General features: G+C 46.5%; 3 protein-coding genes across 3 annotated transcripts; 1 reads left to right on the top strand and 2 right to left on the bottom strand.

Moving 5' to 3' along the window:
- Nucleotides 1-1,790: 1,790 nt before the first annotated feature.
- On the top strand, nucleotides 1,791-8,950 carry zbtb42 (zinc finger and BTB domain containing 42). The gene is made up of 2 exons (XM_076161742.1): nucleotides 1,791-1,971; nucleotides 3,298-8,950. Exon 2 carries the CDS (start codon nucleotides 3,312-3,314, stop codon nucleotides 4,905-4,907), a length of 1,596 nt encoding a protein of 531 aa, XP_076017857.1. The 5' UTR covers nucleotides 1,791-1,971; nucleotides 3,298-3,311; the 3' UTR covers nucleotides 4,908-8,950.
- A 3,150-nt stretch (nucleotides 8,951-12,100) lies between these two features.
- siva1 (SIVA1, apoptosis-inducing factor) lies at nucleotides 12,101-14,121 on the bottom strand. Its single transcript, XM_076161744.1, has 4 exons — nucleotides 13,935-14,121; nucleotides 13,485-13,673; nucleotides 12,821-12,974; nucleotides 12,101-12,280 (listed from the first exon to the last, which is right to left on the bottom strand). Exons 1-4 carry the CDS (start codon nucleotides 14,053-14,055, stop codon nucleotides 12,232-12,234), a joined length of 513 nt encoding a protein of 170 aa, XP_076017859.1. The 5' UTR covers nucleotides 14,056-14,121; the 3' UTR covers nucleotides 12,101-12,231.
- Nucleotides 14,122-14,405: 284 nt separating this feature from the next.
- Nucleotides 14,406-18,630, bottom strand: adss1 (adenylosuccinate synthase 1). The gene is made up of 13 exons (XM_076161743.1): nucleotides 18,264-18,630; nucleotides 17,284-17,386; nucleotides 17,134-17,196; nucleotides 17,001-17,051; nucleotides 16,831-16,897; nucleotides 16,594-16,701; nucleotides 16,420-16,501; nucleotides 16,210-16,336; nucleotides 15,952-16,106; nucleotides 15,306-15,430; nucleotides 15,068-15,165; nucleotides 14,828-14,977; nucleotides 14,406-14,712 (listed from the first exon to the last, which is right to left on the bottom strand). The coding sequence occupies exons 1-13, from the start codon at nucleotides 18,453-18,455 to the stop codon at nucleotides 14,660-14,662; spliced, it is 1,374 nt and encodes a 457-aa protein (XP_076017858.1). The 5' UTR covers nucleotides 18,456-18,630; the 3' UTR covers nucleotides 14,406-14,659.
- Between the last annotated feature and the right edge of the window lie 97 nt (nucleotides 18,631-18,727).

The following is an 18,727-nucleotide window of genomic DNA, read 5'->3' as shown; positions in this document are numbered from 1 at the left end:
TGGGCCAGGGAAAGAATGCCATTGATGATTGCAGAGGAAGAATGAACCTCCAGGAAGTGTTCTCTCTCTCTCAACCCACTAACCCCCCCTCCCCTCCCTCGCCCTCTCCCCCCCTCTCATCCCGCTCCCTCTCCCTCTCCCTCCCGCTTTCTCTTTCTGTGTGTGAGAACCTTCACCGTGTTGAGCCTCTCTCTCTGAGGCCACAGTCCTCAGGCACAACCACTGCTTTGTCTTGCCCTGTGAACACACACCCCTCCTCTACTGGGTGCCTATGTTTGCCAGGCCAGGGAAACACAGGGCCACTGCTCCTATTCTTATCCACATCGCTGCTCCTGCATGGTGTGTGTGTGTGTGTGTGTGCGCGCGTGTGTTGAATAGTAAATTGTTTTTCATATAGCCCACACATCAGATTAAAGAAAATCACTTTGTTTACCGGTGCGTTGTGACAAGTTAAGTTATCCATCATAAGTTTCTTGCTGAATACACAATTTATTTACTCTGTAGCATCCAATTTAGCTTTGAAAGCAAGAGAGGGAAAATATCTAATTTCTTGCTTATGATCATCTGGACCAGAGGGGACGCAAATATCCGCTCCCTGTAATAGTAACAGCCAGACTAAAAATGGAATAAAGCAGTAAGTGGATAAGAATCCCAGCCAGTAGCCCCTTCTGACCAGTGGCTGCCGTCTCCCATCACATTGCTTATTCCCCTCTGTGTCGGGGGGCTGCGCAGAGCTGCAAATGGCCCTTTCAAAACACACGACAGCTGGAACACAGGGCAAAGGTGATCGAGGCAGTTGGGGGAGCACAGGGAGGGACAGGAAGGGGGGGCATGAGACGAGCAGCTGCAACCTCAAGCCCGGGTTTCTCCACTGTGCCGCCATCCCAAGCTCCAACCCTTACAGAACACACATCCTCCCTGTTTTTGGAAGGTTTTTTATTATATTATATAATTAGATTTTGGGACTTCAGTTTTAAAAACTTTATCCACAGACTTTAACATCTGTCTCTGGACTTAAGCTATTACAATGATATGAATCAGAACTGTGGAATTTGGTGGAGTCTAGAGAAACAGAGACGCTGGAGAGCTTGGTGCCAGTTAACCATGAGCACCACAGTGAGATCAGTAGGAAGAAAGCCCTTAAACATTCACTTTATTTTTTAGATAAATACAGCAGCATTTCTCAATTTTTTTTTAAGAAGAAAGAAAGAACTCTCAGGAAATCACAACATCAGTTTTGAAGTTACGGTATAGGAAAGACCTCCACAGGTATACTGAGCTTAAAGAGTGACACCCACCTGTAGGATGGACGTGCACATGGGACACATTGTGCTATTTTACCACAAAAACATCAATTTCTTTATTATGACACAACAATAATTAAATAAATCAAACACATGCACCACAATTTAAGAACCACTGTGCACCTCCACTGTGATAAATAATCATTTTAAATATTAATTGTTTCCCCTGCACATGCCAGAAGATGTAAATCACAGAGCAGAACAAACTAAAGTGATCATCTTCCCATATGAATCATTCCACAGATATCGAACTTCATAATTAAAATGGAGAACAAAGCAAAGCAGCCAGACATACACTTAATCGTGCAATTACTTACATCCTATCATTATAATGAAGCGGGCCACTCCTCCCACACTGAGGCGACACGCACGGCCCTCTTCGTGACAGGTGTTTCGGCGAGGCGGCCAATTGATGTCCCGTGTACTCTGCTACTTGCTGCCACTGTGTGAATTCTCGGAGTAGTACAGAAGTTATTGTGGCCGGCGTTATCGCGAGACTTGGGCCATTATCAACCTGCTTGACACACAGCAGCGCTGAGTGCAGCCTGCCTTGCCAGGGTCGGACCGAAGCTCAAGAAACGACAAGGAGAAGCGAACATCTGGCCGCACATCATGAAAGGACGCCGGGGCGTGTAGGAAGAACGCGACGAACAGGAGGGGAATTAATGTGAGTATTGCTTTGTTTCTGCCCGTAGGAACGGAGAAAGCGAAAGTTAAAGAGTGTCCCTAAGCCTCGCTGCTTCTCTCGGCGCAGTTGGCTTCGCTGCGAGTTCCTCCGCTGTTTAAAAGGCTCCCAGCAATGCGTTTCCCAACACGGACATGGAGCTCGTTTTACTGCGCCCATGGCTCCTCCGGCTCCGGTTTGTACTTTTCCTCCTCTTCTGAACACCGCAACTGCCGAGCGTGAAATTATAGCAACACGCAAACTTCACTCCAATGCCATTATATTAATTACCATCCGCTTTTTTATTGAGTTCTTTCCTTTTGCAACAGCGGTTTTCGAACAAACATCTTTAATTCGTGCGAGTTTCTGATGAGTGCGTAAAGGGAACACACAGCAGGTTTTTTTTTTGATAAATATATTCAAACCGGATAATCGAATTTGTTTCCTGGGTGATACCGGTGAAAAGTTGGACATGTCGTGTGATGTGGTGACATTTAAAAATCCACTCTCATATGAAGTTGTGTGTCGTTTTACACCGCGTCGCCCATAGTTAACATATGGCCTTAAGAGGAGCACAGCTGGAGGTAGCGTTTCCATTGCGGTGATGTCAGAGCAGCTGACTCCACAGCTTGCAGTGTAATTAGCAAACAGAGCAGCAGTTTACTCACTCTGCTCCGCTCTTATTATTATTATATTTTTTTCCTTTTACGTTCGCCTCTTCCCCAGTGTGTGTCTCTCTCTCGCTCTCTCTCTGTGTCTCCCTCTCTCTCTCTTTATCCGTGTGACCGGTATCATCCCGGCTGTCCTGCTCGCTTGTTCCGTAAACACCTCAGCTTGTGTCGGTGTCCAGGCGCGCCGGTTGCGGCAGTTTTCGCAATTTCTTTTTATATTTGGAAGCACAAGAAGTAGTTGTGACTTACAAGCAGCCGGAGCACTTTGGAGAAACTGAGAGCGGAGTCGTTTTTACACCGCCAATGAAGGGTTTGTGAACGCACCACGGCGTCTCCCTGCACCACTGGAAAGAATGAGGCGTTTAATGTCGGAATGTTTTCAATTTCGTTAAAGTTATTGATTTATACCAGCGAGTTTTTAAATATTTAAGAATTCATACTTGAGATTGAGATTGACTTTGTTACTCAAAGCCAAAAGTTTTAATTAAATGTTTGCTGTTACTTTTCCTGAAGTGATTAAGTGAAGTTATTGCTCTCATTCCCTCTGGATTTGTTGACTGTCTGCCTCTGTGCGCCCTCATGCTGTCTGACTCCTCTCTGCCCTCCAAATGGCTGCATTTCGTTTATCCAGTATCCTGTTTTTCCTGTTTTTCATCAGGTTATGAAGGAAGAATGGAGTTCCCAGACCATAGCCGCCAGTTGCTGCAGTGTCTGAGTCAGCAGCGTCACCAAGGTTTCCTCTGTGACTGCACTGTTCTTGTCGGGGAGGCTCGATTCAAAGCGCACAGAGCCGTGCTGGCCTCCTGCAGCATGTACTTCCATCTCTTCTACAGGGACCAGCTAGACAAAAGGGACGTTGTGCATCTCAACAGTGACATTGTGACAGCCCCGGCTTTCAGTCTGCTCCTTGAATTTATGTATGAGGGGAAGTTGGAATTCAGCACTCTGCCGGTGGAGGATGTCCTGGCGGCGGCCAGTTACCTCCACATGTATGATATAGTGAAAGTGTGTAAAAGCAAGCTTAAAGATAAGGAACTTTCCTCCGTGGATGAAAAGATGAGTGAGGGTTTGGGACTGAACTGTCTGGAAAGAGAAAATTCCTCAGACGTGGAGCTGCACCGTAAGCAGCTGAGCCGGCGACAGCCCCAGACGCTGTCTCAGGGGCTTCAAAGGCCCCCCCCAGCAGAAGAGTTTGACATGGACAACAGCGAAGTCAAGCTGGCTGTCACAGATTGTGATAGGTCTGCACAGAGCAGGCAGAAGGCAAACGGTCACTCTGGCAGGTCCCCGGACCTTGTAGGTGTCAATTATGTGTCAGCAGAGGCCGAGCCCTGCATCCAAACAGCTGGAAAAACAAAAGCTGATGTCAGTAGTTCCACCGTATCGCTGTCCCAGAGGTCCCGGGCTTCAGATGACATGGACTGTGCACTGGATTTGTCTTTCAAGCCTCTGTCTAGCAGAGATCCCTTACACCCCTCCTACGTCTCGGGACAGCTGGCCCTCGACAGCCAGCAGCAGGGCACTGAGCCACTTGTTAAAGACGAACACGACTTGCTGTCAGAGCAGGAGGACAGTGAGCCGATGAGCCCGGAGAGCCAGCGCTTTGGGAATAGTGCCAGGAGCTCAGTGGTGACAGGGTTCGCTGCCCTCTTCCCAGGCAACAACGGCTCCACAGCCGCCCTGCTCTCCCAGGAGGAGGACCTGATGGACGAGGAGGGGGAGGCCTGCAGAGGGAGGGAGGGCGCCCCGGGCAGAGAGGTAGAAGAGAGGAGGGGTAGGCTACTGGGGGACAGCGAGGAGGAGGAGGAGGATGACTTGGCCTCCTCAGACATCTCCACTTCCAGTGGGGTGCTCCTGCCCCCGGGGCAACAGGTGTGTGTGTGCCCCCTCTGCAGTAAAGTCTTCCCCAGCCCCCACGTGCTGCAACTGCACCTCAGCTCACACTTTCGCGAGAAGGACGGCGCTCGTTCCAAGCTGTCCCCTGATGGCTCCGTTCCCACCTGCATGCAGTGCAACAAGACCTTCTCATGCATGTATACCCTTAAGCGCCACGAGCGCACACACTCTGGCGAGAAGCCATACACCTGTGGCCAGTGCGGCAAGAGCTTCCAGTACTCCCATAACTTGAGTCGACATGCTGTAGTTCACACACGTGAGAAGCCTCACGCTTGCAAGTGGTGCGAGCGGCGCTTCACCCAGTCTGGGGACCTCTACCGCCACATCAGGAAGTTTCACTGTGGCCTTGTCAAGACTCTTGCCATTGGATAAAAGCCCTCTCACCAGTGCCATGACATAAGACGGAGTGTGTCTTTTCACACACCGAGTACTACTGAACAATTTCCCACTAGTTCACAAATGTTGGCAGTTTGTCACACATATCTTTTGGAATTCTACCCCCATGTGGCATTTATCAATTTAAAGATGTAGCAAAAAAAACAAAACTGGATCTGTTTTCCGTGCTGGGTTATGTCAGAGGCATACATGGCGGTCAGAGGCGGGCAGGCGAAGGTGCTCAGGCTGTAAGACTAACATGGGTACTGTGATACTCCAGATGGATCTGTATGGAAGGTGAACAAATCAGATGATGCACTTGTTTATTTCTGTCTTGTTCGTGTCAATCTGTCTGAACTTATTGCAGAGTGTATTCGCTGAGAGAACGGCACCCTGCGTCCGTACGTCTATGGACAAACGGGTGACGGCCGCAGCTAACATGTTAATACAATCGTCTTGAATGAATGCGACTTTATTTGTGCACATGGGAGATCAGAACCGTCCTTGAGTAGCAATATATGACCTTTAACTCCTACATTATTATTATTATTATTATTTATTTTGAGGTTTGTTTAGTTCTTAACAAGTTAACTATCATAAGGCAGCAAAATAATGTTGTAACTTTGACTACTGCAAGTATGATTATTATTTTCATGGAAGTAGAATTTTTCTGGAATGAAGTTGGTTTTGTGTTCGTTCAAAATGGAAGACTTTTAGTTTTTAATTTTCCCAGTCGGTAACCTCCTTTTTGTTTTTTTCGCCTTGGCCAGAAGTAACTAATCTTTAGTTGTTAATGCAAGTAAGCTGACGTGGATGGAACGGCCCTTTGTAATTATATGTATACTGTAGAATCAGAGGGGAGTATTTATGAAGGTAGGAGAAGCAAACAAAGCTACAGCTGAAGCCTGTAACGTCTGTGCCTATTGAAATCCTTAACGCTTCACCTCGTGTACTTAAACAAGAACCGGTTCCGTCTCGACGCCTTCTCGTCACATGAAATGAACCTCCAGGCCTCTTTTTTTGTTTTTATTTTGAATATAGTATGCGCTCTTGTCCACATACCAGGTGGTAAAAAGGTGATCGTCTCCGCTCGGGAGAGAAATAAACGGATGTAAGCTGAGATCTCGTGAATGAAAAGAGTTACTGTGATTGACTCGTTTACCAGTGAGTTACCTTTGTTATTTCCTGGTATTGGCGGCAAAATAAAGCAATGTGGGACACCGGCGTCCAAAGCTGGAATCGGGATGTTTGCCCGCATCATCAGTTCGGTTTGACTCCAGCGACTTTTTGTTTCTTTCTTCCTTTCTTTCTTTTTTTAAATTAACCAGTTTGTGTATCATCACATCTTCTTACTGTACGCGCGCAAGTTACTACTGATGGAGTCGGAGCGATGCTGAACTCGGTCCAGTGTTTCGTGCGAGAGCGACGAGACGGAATTCTTCTCCGTCTCTTCACGTAGATGCCGTTTTGGATTCTTAACAGGGGCGTAGCACTAAAAAAAAAGTTCTTTATATTTGTCTAATCTGTCCTGAGAAGACTTGATCATAATTATTTATTAGTTTGACTTGGTTCAGGGTTTACTCTAGGCGTAGTCTTGCCTGTCTATCTTGGTACTCTTTCACTGGTATTGGGGCTGTCTGTTAATTTTTCGCTGTGCAAATCGAGTTACTGTAATCATATTTTAATATACCTTGTAGAAACCTCGACGGAGTATTCAAGATTTGTCACATGGAACATAGAGAAGCACTTGTTTTCAGCATGCATATAGTTTCAACACTATTGTCTAGGCTGCTATTTCTTACTATTTGTATATTTAATGTAAATATATATTCTATTTATCAAACCGTTTTTGTTTTTCCGTGTTACAACACACGTAAGGTGGAGAGAGTCCGGGTGTCTTATCAAGGCTGCAGTCTCTTAAAATCGTCTCGTCGCGTCTTCCCCCCCGAGGGTTCGGTTCCTTTTTTTTTTTTCCCCCCGTGTCCCAGACTTGTTGGGACATCGCCTCACTACTACAAATCCTTAGTGTTACTCGCGCTTCCACTGCTGTTCTGCCACGGGGGAAGAAAACGGTTGTTGGCGAGCGAGGCCACGCTGATGTGGAACTGGTTACCTATAGAAATCCAGACAATACAGGCATTGTACCCCCCCTCACCCAGCCCCCCTCCCCTCCTTCCTCTCCCCAAGTTCCAGGTAGTTCTCAAGGGATCATTGTGTATCTCTCCTTGCTGTAGGGAGGAAAGGCATCGCGAGTCTCCTTTTGCACTTTTCTGTATTGAATGGAGCCACTGGAATGTGAGAAATGTATTTAGCAGGAGGGAGACCAGGGAGACTGTAAACAGGTGTATTGTTTGGCAGCATCAAAGAATGCCCCCCCTCTATCCCCTGCATGTACATAAATGCCTCATTGTTCTGCGACACAGAGGAGATTTGATTGCACATCTATCAAGAGAATCAGTGAATGAAGAGACTTTTGCTTTCCAGGTGCTTGATTAAGAGAAAGATGGAAGTAGACTCTAGTTTCTCTTTATCTGGCAACTGTGATTTCATTCACGGCAGAAGCGAGATGTGCAATCATATTTCACAAGTCGGGGTTTTAGGCCTCAGCGTTTTGTCGGCAGGTTAACGGAGAAGCATGGAAGCCAAATCCTCTCTCCGCTTTCATTCCGTTGCCTAACCCGTCGTCACCTGTGGGGCCTCGGAGTGAATCCATGAGAGAAATTGGATGAGGTTTTCCTTTTTGCAAATAAGTTACAGAAGCCACACAAACAGCAGAACTCCTCAGCCTCGTCCCTGCTCTTGATTCCCCAGAGAGTTTAATCACTCTTGTCAGTCTCAGTCTTTTCTGTTACGGCGTGTTGGTCGACACGCAGGAATGAAGGTTTTTGTCACTTACAGTTTCAGTTTTTTTGTAAAGCAACTTTTTCTTCCACGGTGCAGATGAAATGGCTTGATTCTCTTAATGTACACGTGTACAACGGTAGAAACTAACGACACGTAAAGAATAGTTTGCGTTTATGGTTTGCAGTCTTTATTTATACCTCCAGGATGATCACCGATTGTGCCTTGTAGACACACTAACAGGTGTTGCATCTGGAGAAGCCCCCCCCCCCCCTCCTTTTTTTAAATTTTTTTTTTGGTTTCTCCCCTGTTAGTTTCGCCCTCGACGGTTCATCAACGGGGATCGTCCCCGTTTATTTTCACGTCAGTTCAGACAAAATAAAACATTTGGAGTCCATTTTTACTTTTGCTGCTTTTTGCGAGATTACATTTCGTGATTCATTTGACCTGTTTGTTTAATGTTCATGTGAATAAATCTGTTTTGGATATGTCGCACTGGAGACAAGCATTTCTGTTGTTTGGCTTTTTCGTTAAGCCAATATGATTTGGAACTAACAGTGTGTTCCTTGGTCAATGTCACTGTTGAATGTGAAACACTGATTTTTGATTGTTGATTTTTATGAAAACAGCGCTACTCTTGATTGAGGGCTATGTTTGCTTAACTCTCATGCTGTATGATCTTGAAGTCTAAAAAGAAAAAACAGAAAAAAAAAAAATCAACAACTTTTACTGATACTGGAATTTTTGTCCTCTGCAGGCTACAACTGTGAAATTTGTGTATAATCATGAGAAATATTTATTATTGCATCGCTTCTTGTGCAACCTTTGACTGTCTCAGTTTTAATTTGGTTTAAACAAAAAAGCTAAAAAAGAAAAAAAAAAAAGCTTCTGAAGGTCAATGAAAAATCTTTTTAATAGAATTTGTAGAAGTGCCATTAGAATTTAATATAATTTTTAATAAGAAAAGTATATTTTATAGTAATCAATTGCTTCAGTGTTAGTGGTATAGAGATTAGGGGACAATCTTATGCAGAATTGACATTGCTTAGATATTGAGGCAATTTACTTTGATCTATAATTGTATGTGCATTTGTTTTGTTTGCGCTTTTGGAGTGTGCTTGTGTGTGTGCTGTGGAAATGTGACAATCTTGATTTAGGTCTTTATTAAGATTATGCATAGATTAAACGGAACAACTTTCTTTGACTGTGTGGCTTCGCTTCATTTATACACACATTCTGCACCTCATGACACCACATGATCTTTGTTTGAACACTAAGAGTGGAGGACAAATTCACTTGTATACTATGGATGTTTCCTCTAAGAGCTCATCTGTGCAGCAGCAGCAGCAGCAGCAGCAGCAGTCAGGCAGACGGTTTGTGTGGGAGACGCTGCAATGTGTATAGAGACAACAGAATGTGATAATAGTGCTGGTCTTACATGCCCTATCCCATTGAAACCATAAACTCGGCTCAAGGACGGAACAATTTCAACATTGGCTCCCATTGTTCCAGACCTGTTGCCAGTATTCCGGAAAGGAGATAAACCTTGGAAAACAAACGCTCCTCACTTTGCCTATGTAACCATTAAGGCTGGATTCATCTGAAGCTGGGTGATACCTCTGCCAGCGAGCCTCAAACTCATTTACATATGTGTGTAAACAAACACAAATACCAAATATGTGTGTCTAATTAGGGAGCATAATGCCAATTCACTGGTCATTTTCAATGGCAGAGAACTTTTAATTATTCCCCCGCCGCACCACCAAAGAAATCCAGCTGCTCTGCTGTGTGATCCCAACGGGGATGGGCTCGGGTTCCCACCACCCTCCCCCCCAGACCTCATGCACCCACTCTGGGAACCCCTTATAGACAAGGGCTGCATCCAACCGACCCTGCCCCCAACTATCCTCCCTCCACCCCCACAGCCCCCGAACCACGGCCCCCCAAACCCTCGGCCTCATCCCGCCGCTCCATTGTGTGCGTGGGTAGTAGCTCAGCCGCTCTATTGTCTGGCCCAGCTCCCCAGCACGTACTTTATGCACAAACAGAAGACACAGCGGCGCTAGCCAGGCAGCCCCTCGACATAAAGAAAACAATGTCCTCCCAAGATCATTCATAAACACCCTGAAAACCCCTCGTGGGCTCACAGTAAATAAGGGCCCTCCACAATGCCGTGACCAGCGCGCACTGTAAACACCGACAACAGAGCGCTCACTGGCACTAACATCTCACATCTGCCCTCAGGGATCCTGAGCTCAGGCTGCCTGGTGTGAGTGTGTGCATTTCTTATGGACCAAAAGCTTCACATGGAAAGTAGGGGCCATGTGATAGGGCTTAGCTGCAGGGTGACGAGCTGGGATATGTGCAGTGTAACTCGATGGTGTAATAAAACATTCCTCTCCGAGCCTCAAAGCCTGGCTCATTTGGCTGCGAATGGTTTGTGTGTGCGTGTCTGTGTATGTGTGTGTTTTTGTGTGTGTTTAGAGGTACTTGAGAGAAGTTGAGAGAAAAGTTGTAAGTGTCCACCACCTCAACAAGGCCAGCGGTGGGAGCCCTTGACCTCTGAGGGGACGGACTGCCAGGGACAGCTGGTGAGGCCTGTGTTTATTTATTTATTTCTTAACAAAAGACAGGTGGTCACACTTGAAAAGGGCACACAAACACAGTCACACACACTCTTGTGTACAGACAATGCGCACACACACAAACATACACACACACACGCGGGTAGATTTCTCTCTCCATATTAACACATGCATATGGTTATCATCCACTTATTTGTAGAGCCATTCTTTGACTTTCAGAGATTCTCAGTGAAATAGAGGAAGAAGAATAAGCTGAGATAGATAGATAGATAGATAGATAGATAGATAGATAGATAGATAGAGTACATGTTGCGTGCTGTAGTGCATAATTGCATACCAACTAGTGCTCTCACACCAGGTTTGCCTTTTTTGGAGCGGCTTGCCCTGACGGTGCCAAGACAGCGTGTCCTTGGTCCACTGTACAGCTGTCACTTACTCACACTCGTTGTCGCATATTTATAGCAGCAGCATCACTGGGCCTGACGCTCGCCGCACTCAGACCACAGCTGGTCCCCAAAAGAATGGGTGAAAGACAAAGCCACATGCTCCCGCCGGTGGACTGCAGTTGGTCTTGGCTGGAGGGCTGCAGGGTTATTATGTGGCCCCCTCGCCTTGACGCTCCGGGTGAAGACGAGGAGCATTCTGGGAAGGCGCCCTAACCTTTTCTCCCCTTTGGGTGACATGGATGGGGATGTGTTGAAAACCGTGACAGCTGCACTCCCTCATCTGATGGTGCATATAGACACATCACATCATTACAGAGAGCGCAGGGAGCAGAGGAAGACTAAGCATCTTCATTTCCTCTCGTAAAGTCAACAATAAATAGCTACGGTAAATGTTTTGGATGACGGACAGGCACGTCAGGCCTAGAGCTCCTCTGTAATCTGTTACTGGGGCAGTAATAGTGAGGCAAAGGGGAAACGCACTCATAACAAAGGAGTGAATGGTGTCCTTACAAAGCGTAATATCTCGTCCTCCGAATTCCTTAAAGGTCTTATCTATCAAGAAACGCTCAGACATCTTGACGCCTCGCTCGCCAGCAGCTGTCTGTTCACTGAGCCAGAAATCAAGCGGCGCCCTCGGACACCAACTGCAGAGCTCCCCAAAGACCGGGAGCCACAACTGGCCCTGACCAACGTGGATGGAACTCAGACACCACAGGCTCATTTACAGTAAGCCAGAGGAAGCGCACTCATCCAAGCCAACCTGCATTAGACTGATTTCTATCAAGTCGTGCTGGTTACAATTGAGTATAATCACCCAGTGTACAATACATGACTCAGAAACCAGTTATTGCTGTTGATGAGCTGGAGCCAACAAAGTGATGACTACACCCCAAGGTCATGTCCAGTATGCAAAATTGCAGCCAAGCTGTCTGCTGCAGTAGCTTTCCTCTACAACCTCTGGGCCCTCTTTGTTTTAATAAGTAAATTGGATAGCGTTCCTCGTTGCAACTCCCAAGGTCAGTGGGAACAAGCTGGATAGGAATTTCATTATCATGGCCAAGAAGAAACGAACACCTTCACAAGAGAAGCTCGGGAAAATATGCTTTTTCAGCACATCCAGATACAAGAATTGCTGTGCGTCCAATGAGGAAACAGGGTCGCTGTGTTACCCTGAACACAACTCATCAATCTACTGGGGGTCCTTGGAATGTGCTACCATCTACTGGTGTGTGTATGCAACTGCAGTACCCACCAACAATATAATACAATAAGCAGCACACAATGCAAAAGGAGTTTATATATAAAAAAGTTTATTTCTGATAAGTTTGAAATGCAATTTGTAAATACAAGTAAACATCTGGATGACAGTATTGAAAACAAAATATATCACAGGTATAAAGCGCAGTCATTCATCTCATGGGTGCAGTGATCGGTCGTCAGGTCGCTCCTTTACGTGGAGCAGCCGCAGCAGAGCAGTTCATCATACGGGCCGCTGTAACTGTGGGAGGAAGAGGAAAACAAATGAAGCTTCAGTGAACACAAACAACGCTTCACTCACACTGAAACATGATATTTGTCAAAAAGGGAACAATAGGAAGAGAGTCTGACAACATGTGTATCTGTGCACAGTCACTTCCTGTAGAATAACGACCACGGCCAAAGTGTTTACGGTTTGAACTTGTAATCACTTATTTCAAAAGGACAAGTTTACTTTGCGTGTCGAGCACAATAAAGGCAGAGGACGCTGTCAGATATGAGCCTGTGCCAGCATCATGAATCAATCACAACACGGTCTACTCCGACTAAAAAACAAGTAGCTATTACAGGCTCATCCCGAAAATCCACAATCTGTCTGCTCACGGCAACACAATATACTTCAGTCAGACGTGTTTCCCAGGCAACCCAACTGTCACTGAATTGAGCCGATTGTGAAAGGCAGCCTGTCACAATTCAGTCAGACTGAAAACTCTGTACTCTTTCTATGCATCTCTCCCCTCTGAACCGAGTTGAGCTGGTTAGAGAACCGAATCGTATTTACTCTATAATGGTGCACACGGAGCAGCAGAGGCTGGAGCAGCTGGAGCACTGTCGGGTGCAGGAGGAGCAGGCTGAACGGTCACACTGGGAGCACGGCGTCCGGGACCCCTGGATCTTCTGACAGACGCAGCAGCCTGTGGGACTCATGGCTGCACCTATACAACATCAAAACACACAGCAGACGCATTTAAAAAGAGGGGAAATCGAAACTCGACCACATTTATGAGAACTCTGACATCTACTGGCAGGAAGGAGGTACTGAGCAATCGACAGCCAGTATCATCTGTAGTTAGATGATCTACTTCAGAGACACGGCTCGGGACATAGACAGTGCATTACCCACTCTGTCCTGTAGGTGTCAGTGTTGTTTCAGAATGTCTGCTTTGACTTTGTTTACTCCTCAAGTCCATGTGTGGACTCGGTTTTGGCCCGTAGAGTTGAAAGTTCAAACCAGAGGAGCTTCTCAAGTTCATGTGTTTGATGTCTCAGCAAACTCCTGCACATTTACACGAGAACGAGTCATTCTACATGAGCAGGCGTATAATAAGCTCACTCAATTAAAATTGCAGCAATGATTCTATTCTGACTATAATTTGAGCCACATGGCATCAGCGTCTGTGTTCAGTCAAACGTTGTGTTTCTTCAGGACATGTGTCCAGGCTCACCAGGCTCTGCGGTGCCTCGGGTCAGTCTGCCGTCCTGCCCGATCAGTCTCTGTCCCTTTAGCAGACTCTGGCTGCATGTGGGTGTTTCCACTCGTCCATTGGGCTGCGGGTCTGCGCTCTTCATTTCTCCGGTCCAGATTGTTCCCATCATCGCCTTGGCCCCGGTAAAGAGCAGGTTCTTAGTCTTATCTAAGAGAGGAGGCAAGAAGAAGCAGCCGATGGTAAATGGATATAAGGCCACATGTGCTACACAGGGTTAAACAAGCCTGTAGTTCAATTCTGTGCCCAACGCAGGCGGACACACGGCCTAAACTGTGACATGACTCGACTGCACACCGGCCAAATGTGACTAAATGGACAAAAGCTTAATTTTGTCTCCAAACTTTTGCTGCGCACGCCATCGAAGCTAACATGAGCTAGCAGGCGTACACCAGTTTGTCGCGCTCTTACCGTAGATTTCTTGCTTGTATTGGTTCCCAAACACGCCGTAATGACTCATCTCCTGCTGTCCGACGTGTATTTTGTATTGGGATGAGAAGGTTTCCCGGAAAGGACAAGCGCGTTTAGGCATTGTAGCGTCTGTGTGCCAGCTGGCTAACTTCGCTCTTCTATACTTGTTTGTTGCGGGAAAAAATTGAGAGCTACGCGGCAAAAAGCCAATCATGTGATGAATCCGCAAACATGTGACCTGCGCGGGCCAATCAGATGATTCCACTTTGGCTCATCGTTCCAACGTTCACGCCGTGTTGCGTTCACTGACTAACGCAATTTTTGGATTGTAAAGATTCTATTCAACTGAACTGAAATCTGAAATAATATGAACTAATGTATGGCATGTGCTTCCAACTTATACCAATGAATCCATTGCCATTACATATAACACAACACACACACGCACACACACACAAACACACACTGACATGAGTCCAAGATAGAAGGCTTTTATTTAATGGTATTTGTGCAGTTTTCATCGTATTGTGGCACAGATGATTTCTTAAATACCAGGAATATTTGACACTGATGACCAGCACTGTTACAAAACAATTCACTAAGTTTAAACACGAGTAATGAACTGTATATCAACTGAACACATATGAATAATTATAGGTGATGCAAATATGTCAAATCATATCAAACAGTACACGCTGCCTTCAGGGGTTGGAAGAGGTTTCCTTTTAGAACATCTGGATCATGCACTCTCTGGACTTTCCAACACCGACCCACTTGACTGGAGAGAGAGAGAAGGAGGGGTATATTATTATTATATGCATTTAATGATTTTGTATGTTTGTATTGTATAGAATTTTGACAAATGTAAGGTTGCTCCATTGTGCCAAACATACTGGGAACTCCAATGTGGTTCTCAATGAAGCGGATGTAGTTTTGTGCTTTTGCTGGAAGGTCGTTCCACTTCCTGGCCGCAGATGTGTCGGTCTTCCAACCGGGGAAGGTCTCATACTCAACCTCCACTTTGTGCAAAACATCCATGTTGGCTATAATCAAACAAAACACATTTTTAGGGTCAGTTTTGCATCTTGATCATTCAAGTTCTCCCCCCAAACTAGTTTCTTCTGTTAGGATACCTGGGAAATGAGGGATTCTTTTCCCGTTGAGTTTGTAGGCAACTCCAACTTTGATTTCATCCAACACATCCAGAATGTCAAGTTTAGTCAAAGCAATGCTGTAAGAAAGGCAGCATGTCATAATAAAACCACTTTAAGTGTGTATCATCATCACATACATTCCTCAGAGAAAGACAAACTGTTCACTGCTACACAAGTGCTACACACTGCTTCAACACCAAGAGATCCATCCACTCACGCAGTGAAGCTATTGATCATTTGAGCGTATCGGACGATGACAAGATCCAACCAGCCGCAACGCCGCTTCCTTCCTGTAGTTACGCCGATTTCATGACCCCGAGTCTGCAGCAGCTCTCCCGACGCCTGGAGACAAACAGAGGGAGCACACGGCAAAGCTTCACCTGCCTGACGTAGGATTTAACATGGACTCAGAACAAACGCTGCACCCATCAGATCACAATACATACGTACAAAAGGTGGGGGGCAAAGTGGAAACATGTTGACCTATGTCTTGTATGGCCAGTTCTTGTGACAGGTAACCCAAGCCAAGCTCCCACACTGAATGTATTTTGAACTCAGACGCTGGCCCTAAATTTAACCCTGTGAACATGTGATCTGCATGAGAGGTAAAGAGTGTTTGAGCCTGTCTCGCACAAAATTTGACAGCTGCACTCAGCAAATAAATATAAACTGACGACTCCCACAAGCCTCGCTGTGGTGATGGGGAGGGCAGGGGGGGTCACACTATACAGTACATATCAAGCTCAGTGTCAGAGAGTTACATAAGAGCTCATGTCACGTGTCCCTCTGTCCTACAACAGGGAATGCAGAATTGTCACGTCCCAGTTTGTAATGCAAGTAGAGGAGAAATATGCGGCTCTTACATTGAGTTGTTCCGTGGGGAAGGCGCCGATTCCCACCCGGGTGGTGTAAGCCTTCGCTACGCCAAACACGTCGCCGATGTTCGCGGGAGGGATGCCGAGGCCGGTGCAGGCTCCGCCCACGGTGCAGTTGGAGGATGTCACGAAAGGATAAGTACCTGAAGAGAAGAAGGTAATCAAATTAGACTTGTCTGGGATTACTGGGAGTTATAAAATGAGATGAAACTCTTCGAAATCCATTTTAATGACGGATAAACGTACCAAAGTCAATGTCTAGGAGAGCAGCATTGGCTCCTTCAACCAAAATCTTCTTTGGGGGACCATGAAGAGCCTCGTACATGTAGTAGACACCATCTCTGACCATCGGCCGCAATCTCTCAGCATATTCCTGAGCAAAACAGGAAGACAGAGAGAGTTTTGGCGTCGGAAGCGATAACAAACAACTGTAGAGTTCCATTAATCAGAAACTACCTTGAGTTTTCTCAGTTGGTCCTCGGTGTCGACAGTCAAAGACGGATACATGGACTGATACTGGCGGACCAGGTTCTTGAATCTTAAAGGATTAACACCAGTCATGATTGACATCACACACACACACACATGGATCCATGTGAAGGGCGACACAGTGTCTTAAGTTGTCCCCACCTGGTAGAGAAGTCCTTAAAGTCCCCGAGGAGGTCGCACACACGCAGGCCGGTGCGAGAGGCTTTGCTGGAGTACGCCGGTCCGATTCCCTTTTTGGTTGTTCCAATGCTGTCGTGATGAAACACAAGCAGAACTGAGGTTAACTGAACGCACCATTGGCATTATCCTAACTTGTGTATTAGTTCAGAGCCCATATTTCCTGTTTGGGGATGTCTGACTCTGTCCTCATCACCTTACTTCTTTCCTTCTTGTGCTTGTCTTTCGGTTTCCTGCAGGCCATCGACTACCTGGTGGAAGTCGAACACTGCAGAGAGACAGAACCAAACAAAAGGAACCATCATGTATGCGGCCTGTGCATATGTAAACTCTCTGTCTCAGTTAAGCACGCCACACACACACACACATACCGAGATGAGCTCTGTCTGACACGATCAGCCTCTTATCCCAACCTTTCAGACCTGCACAGAGAATAGAAACAGGAACTTAGACATAATTCTCTTTTACAGCAGTGAAGGATGTTTGTTTATTAGAATGTTATACCTTTCTTGTCATTTTTGTCACCCTCTTCAAACAGGCCAGGTAGGTGAATAACCACGCCGTTACCTAGGAGATCAGAGCGCGAGGTCAGATCTGAGGGCCGAGCGTGAAACAAGTAACACCGAAGCTGTTACTTGGGATTGGAGCCCTTACCGATCAGAGATATGCTTTTGGAGTTGATGATTCCACTGGGGAGAAGGTGGAAGTCATACTCCTTGCCATCGACGACCACCGTGTGTCCGGCGTTGTTACCCCCCTAAAACACAAACCACGCATCGTAACCACGTGATCAAACACTTGATGGCACAGATGGGAGGACATACAGTAAACACTAGAGACCACCGCAGACGCAAACCGGAGCGTGTTTAATCTTATTTCTGTACGTGTTAATAGACGACAAGCCGCCTTCCCTTCAGATTCACTAGGCTTTTCCAGACGCCTATTTTAACAGACTTGGCTGCTGCTGGCGGATCCTCCAGACTGTTCCCTTTCGCTAAGACCTGGCCTTCTCACATATCAAGCCACCCTGAGAATGTGACCTCTCTCTGGCCCGTTGGGTGGGATCACAGGGTGCTCGTCCTGTCAGGGGGAAGAGTACAACATGGCAACTGCTGCTGGCGTTGACCTTTGATATCTCGCCAACATGTTATGTATTTTCCGTGAGTGGACAGAAACTGGTCTGGGTGCTTCTGTTTATTCAAACAAGTCAACGCCTCGGAGGTTTGCATGTGTTTCTCATGCAATGCTGGTGTTGGATAAATGAATCAGAGCAGCAGAAGTAGAGATTGAGTGAAAGTGATTATGAGCGTGCAAGTTGCAGATTCTTCTATAAAGCCAAATGTTTAGTAATGCAGATTAAATATGAGCAATAATAAGGATTCGTTTTGGTTTAAAGTGCACGATCACATTCCTACATTTCTTGATTGCACAAAACGAATCAATCCAAAGCAGCTTCAAGCGAGGCGAATGGTGAAGTCCAAGTGTTTCCACTCCAACTCGGCACCTGTTGCGCACCAGCAGAAGCAACAAACATGCCACATATTCTCTCCCAGTCGAGTTTATTCACGCAAAAATGACTCTAATCTAAATGCACACACGCACACGCACACACCCCTGGATCCACACACACCCACCTGACATCTGCAAACCATGTCGGCTTCGGTCGCCAGCAGGTCCACCACCTTCCCTTTGCCCTCATCTCCCCACTGCGCGCCGAGCACCACGGTCACTTTGTTCCCGTTGTCGTTCCGCGGCCGCTTGATTCCCGTGGCGGCGGGGGGCGGGTTGGTGTTTTTGTGATCCTTCGCCGACCAGGTGAGCGACATGTTGATGGCTGTTTGGCTGGCTGACTGACTGTTTGGCTCTCGGGCTGTCCCGTCTCTCAGACAGACTACACCGTCGCCGGGGCTGCCAATACCATATCTGTCCCCCCCCCGCCCCCCACGGTGGGCTATGATGTCACAGGCTGGACGCGGCAGGAACCGAGCGCGTCGCGTCGCCTCTGCGCGCGCAAGATCCTCCACCGCTCACTTATTAAACCACTTCAGTCACTTATTAAGTACACTTATGTATTAACTTTGATTCAACACAGACACGG

The sequence above is a fragment of the Genypterus blacodes genome, unplaced genomic scaffold (assembly GCF_046128005.1).
Source record: "Genypterus blacodes isolate CSIRO-AG114 ecotype Tasmania unplaced genomic scaffold, CSIRO-AGI_Gbla_v1 ptg000112l_1, whole genome shotgun sequence".
NCBI lineage: Eukaryota > Metazoa > Chordata > Actinopteri > Ophidiiformes > Ophidiidae > Genypterus > Genypterus blacodes.
This window is presented reverse-complemented; position numbering and strand designations above follow the sequence as displayed.

Coding starts and splice junctions, on each gene's coding strand:
- zbtb42 (XM_076161742.1), top strand. CDS start 3,312: ATGGAGTTCCCAGACCATAGCCGCCAGTTGCTGCAGTGTCTGAGTCAG.
- siva1 (XM_076161744.1), bottom strand. CDS start 14,055: ATGCCTAAACGCGCTTGTCCTTTCCGGGAAACCTTCTCATCCCAATAC. Junction 12,975..13,484: donor CCGAGGCACCGCAGAGCCTG/GTGAGCCTGGAC, acceptor GATGTTGTATAG/GTGCAGCCATGAGTCCCACA. Junction 12,281..12,820: donor TCCGTGTGCACCATTATAGA/GTAAATACGATT, acceptor TTCCTCCCACAG/TTACAGCGGCCCGTATGATG.
- adss1 (XM_076161743.1), bottom strand. CDS start 18,455: ATGTCGCTCACCTGGTCGGCGAAGGATCACAAAAACACCAACCCGCCC. Junction 17,197..17,283: donor CAAAAGCATATCTCTGATCG/GTAAGGGCTCCA, acceptor CTGATCTCCTAG/GTAACGGCGTGGTTATTCAC. Junction 15,166..15,305: donor ATGATCAATAGCTTCACTGC/GTGAGTGGATGG, acceptor CCTTTCTTACAG/CATTGCTTTGACTAAACTTG.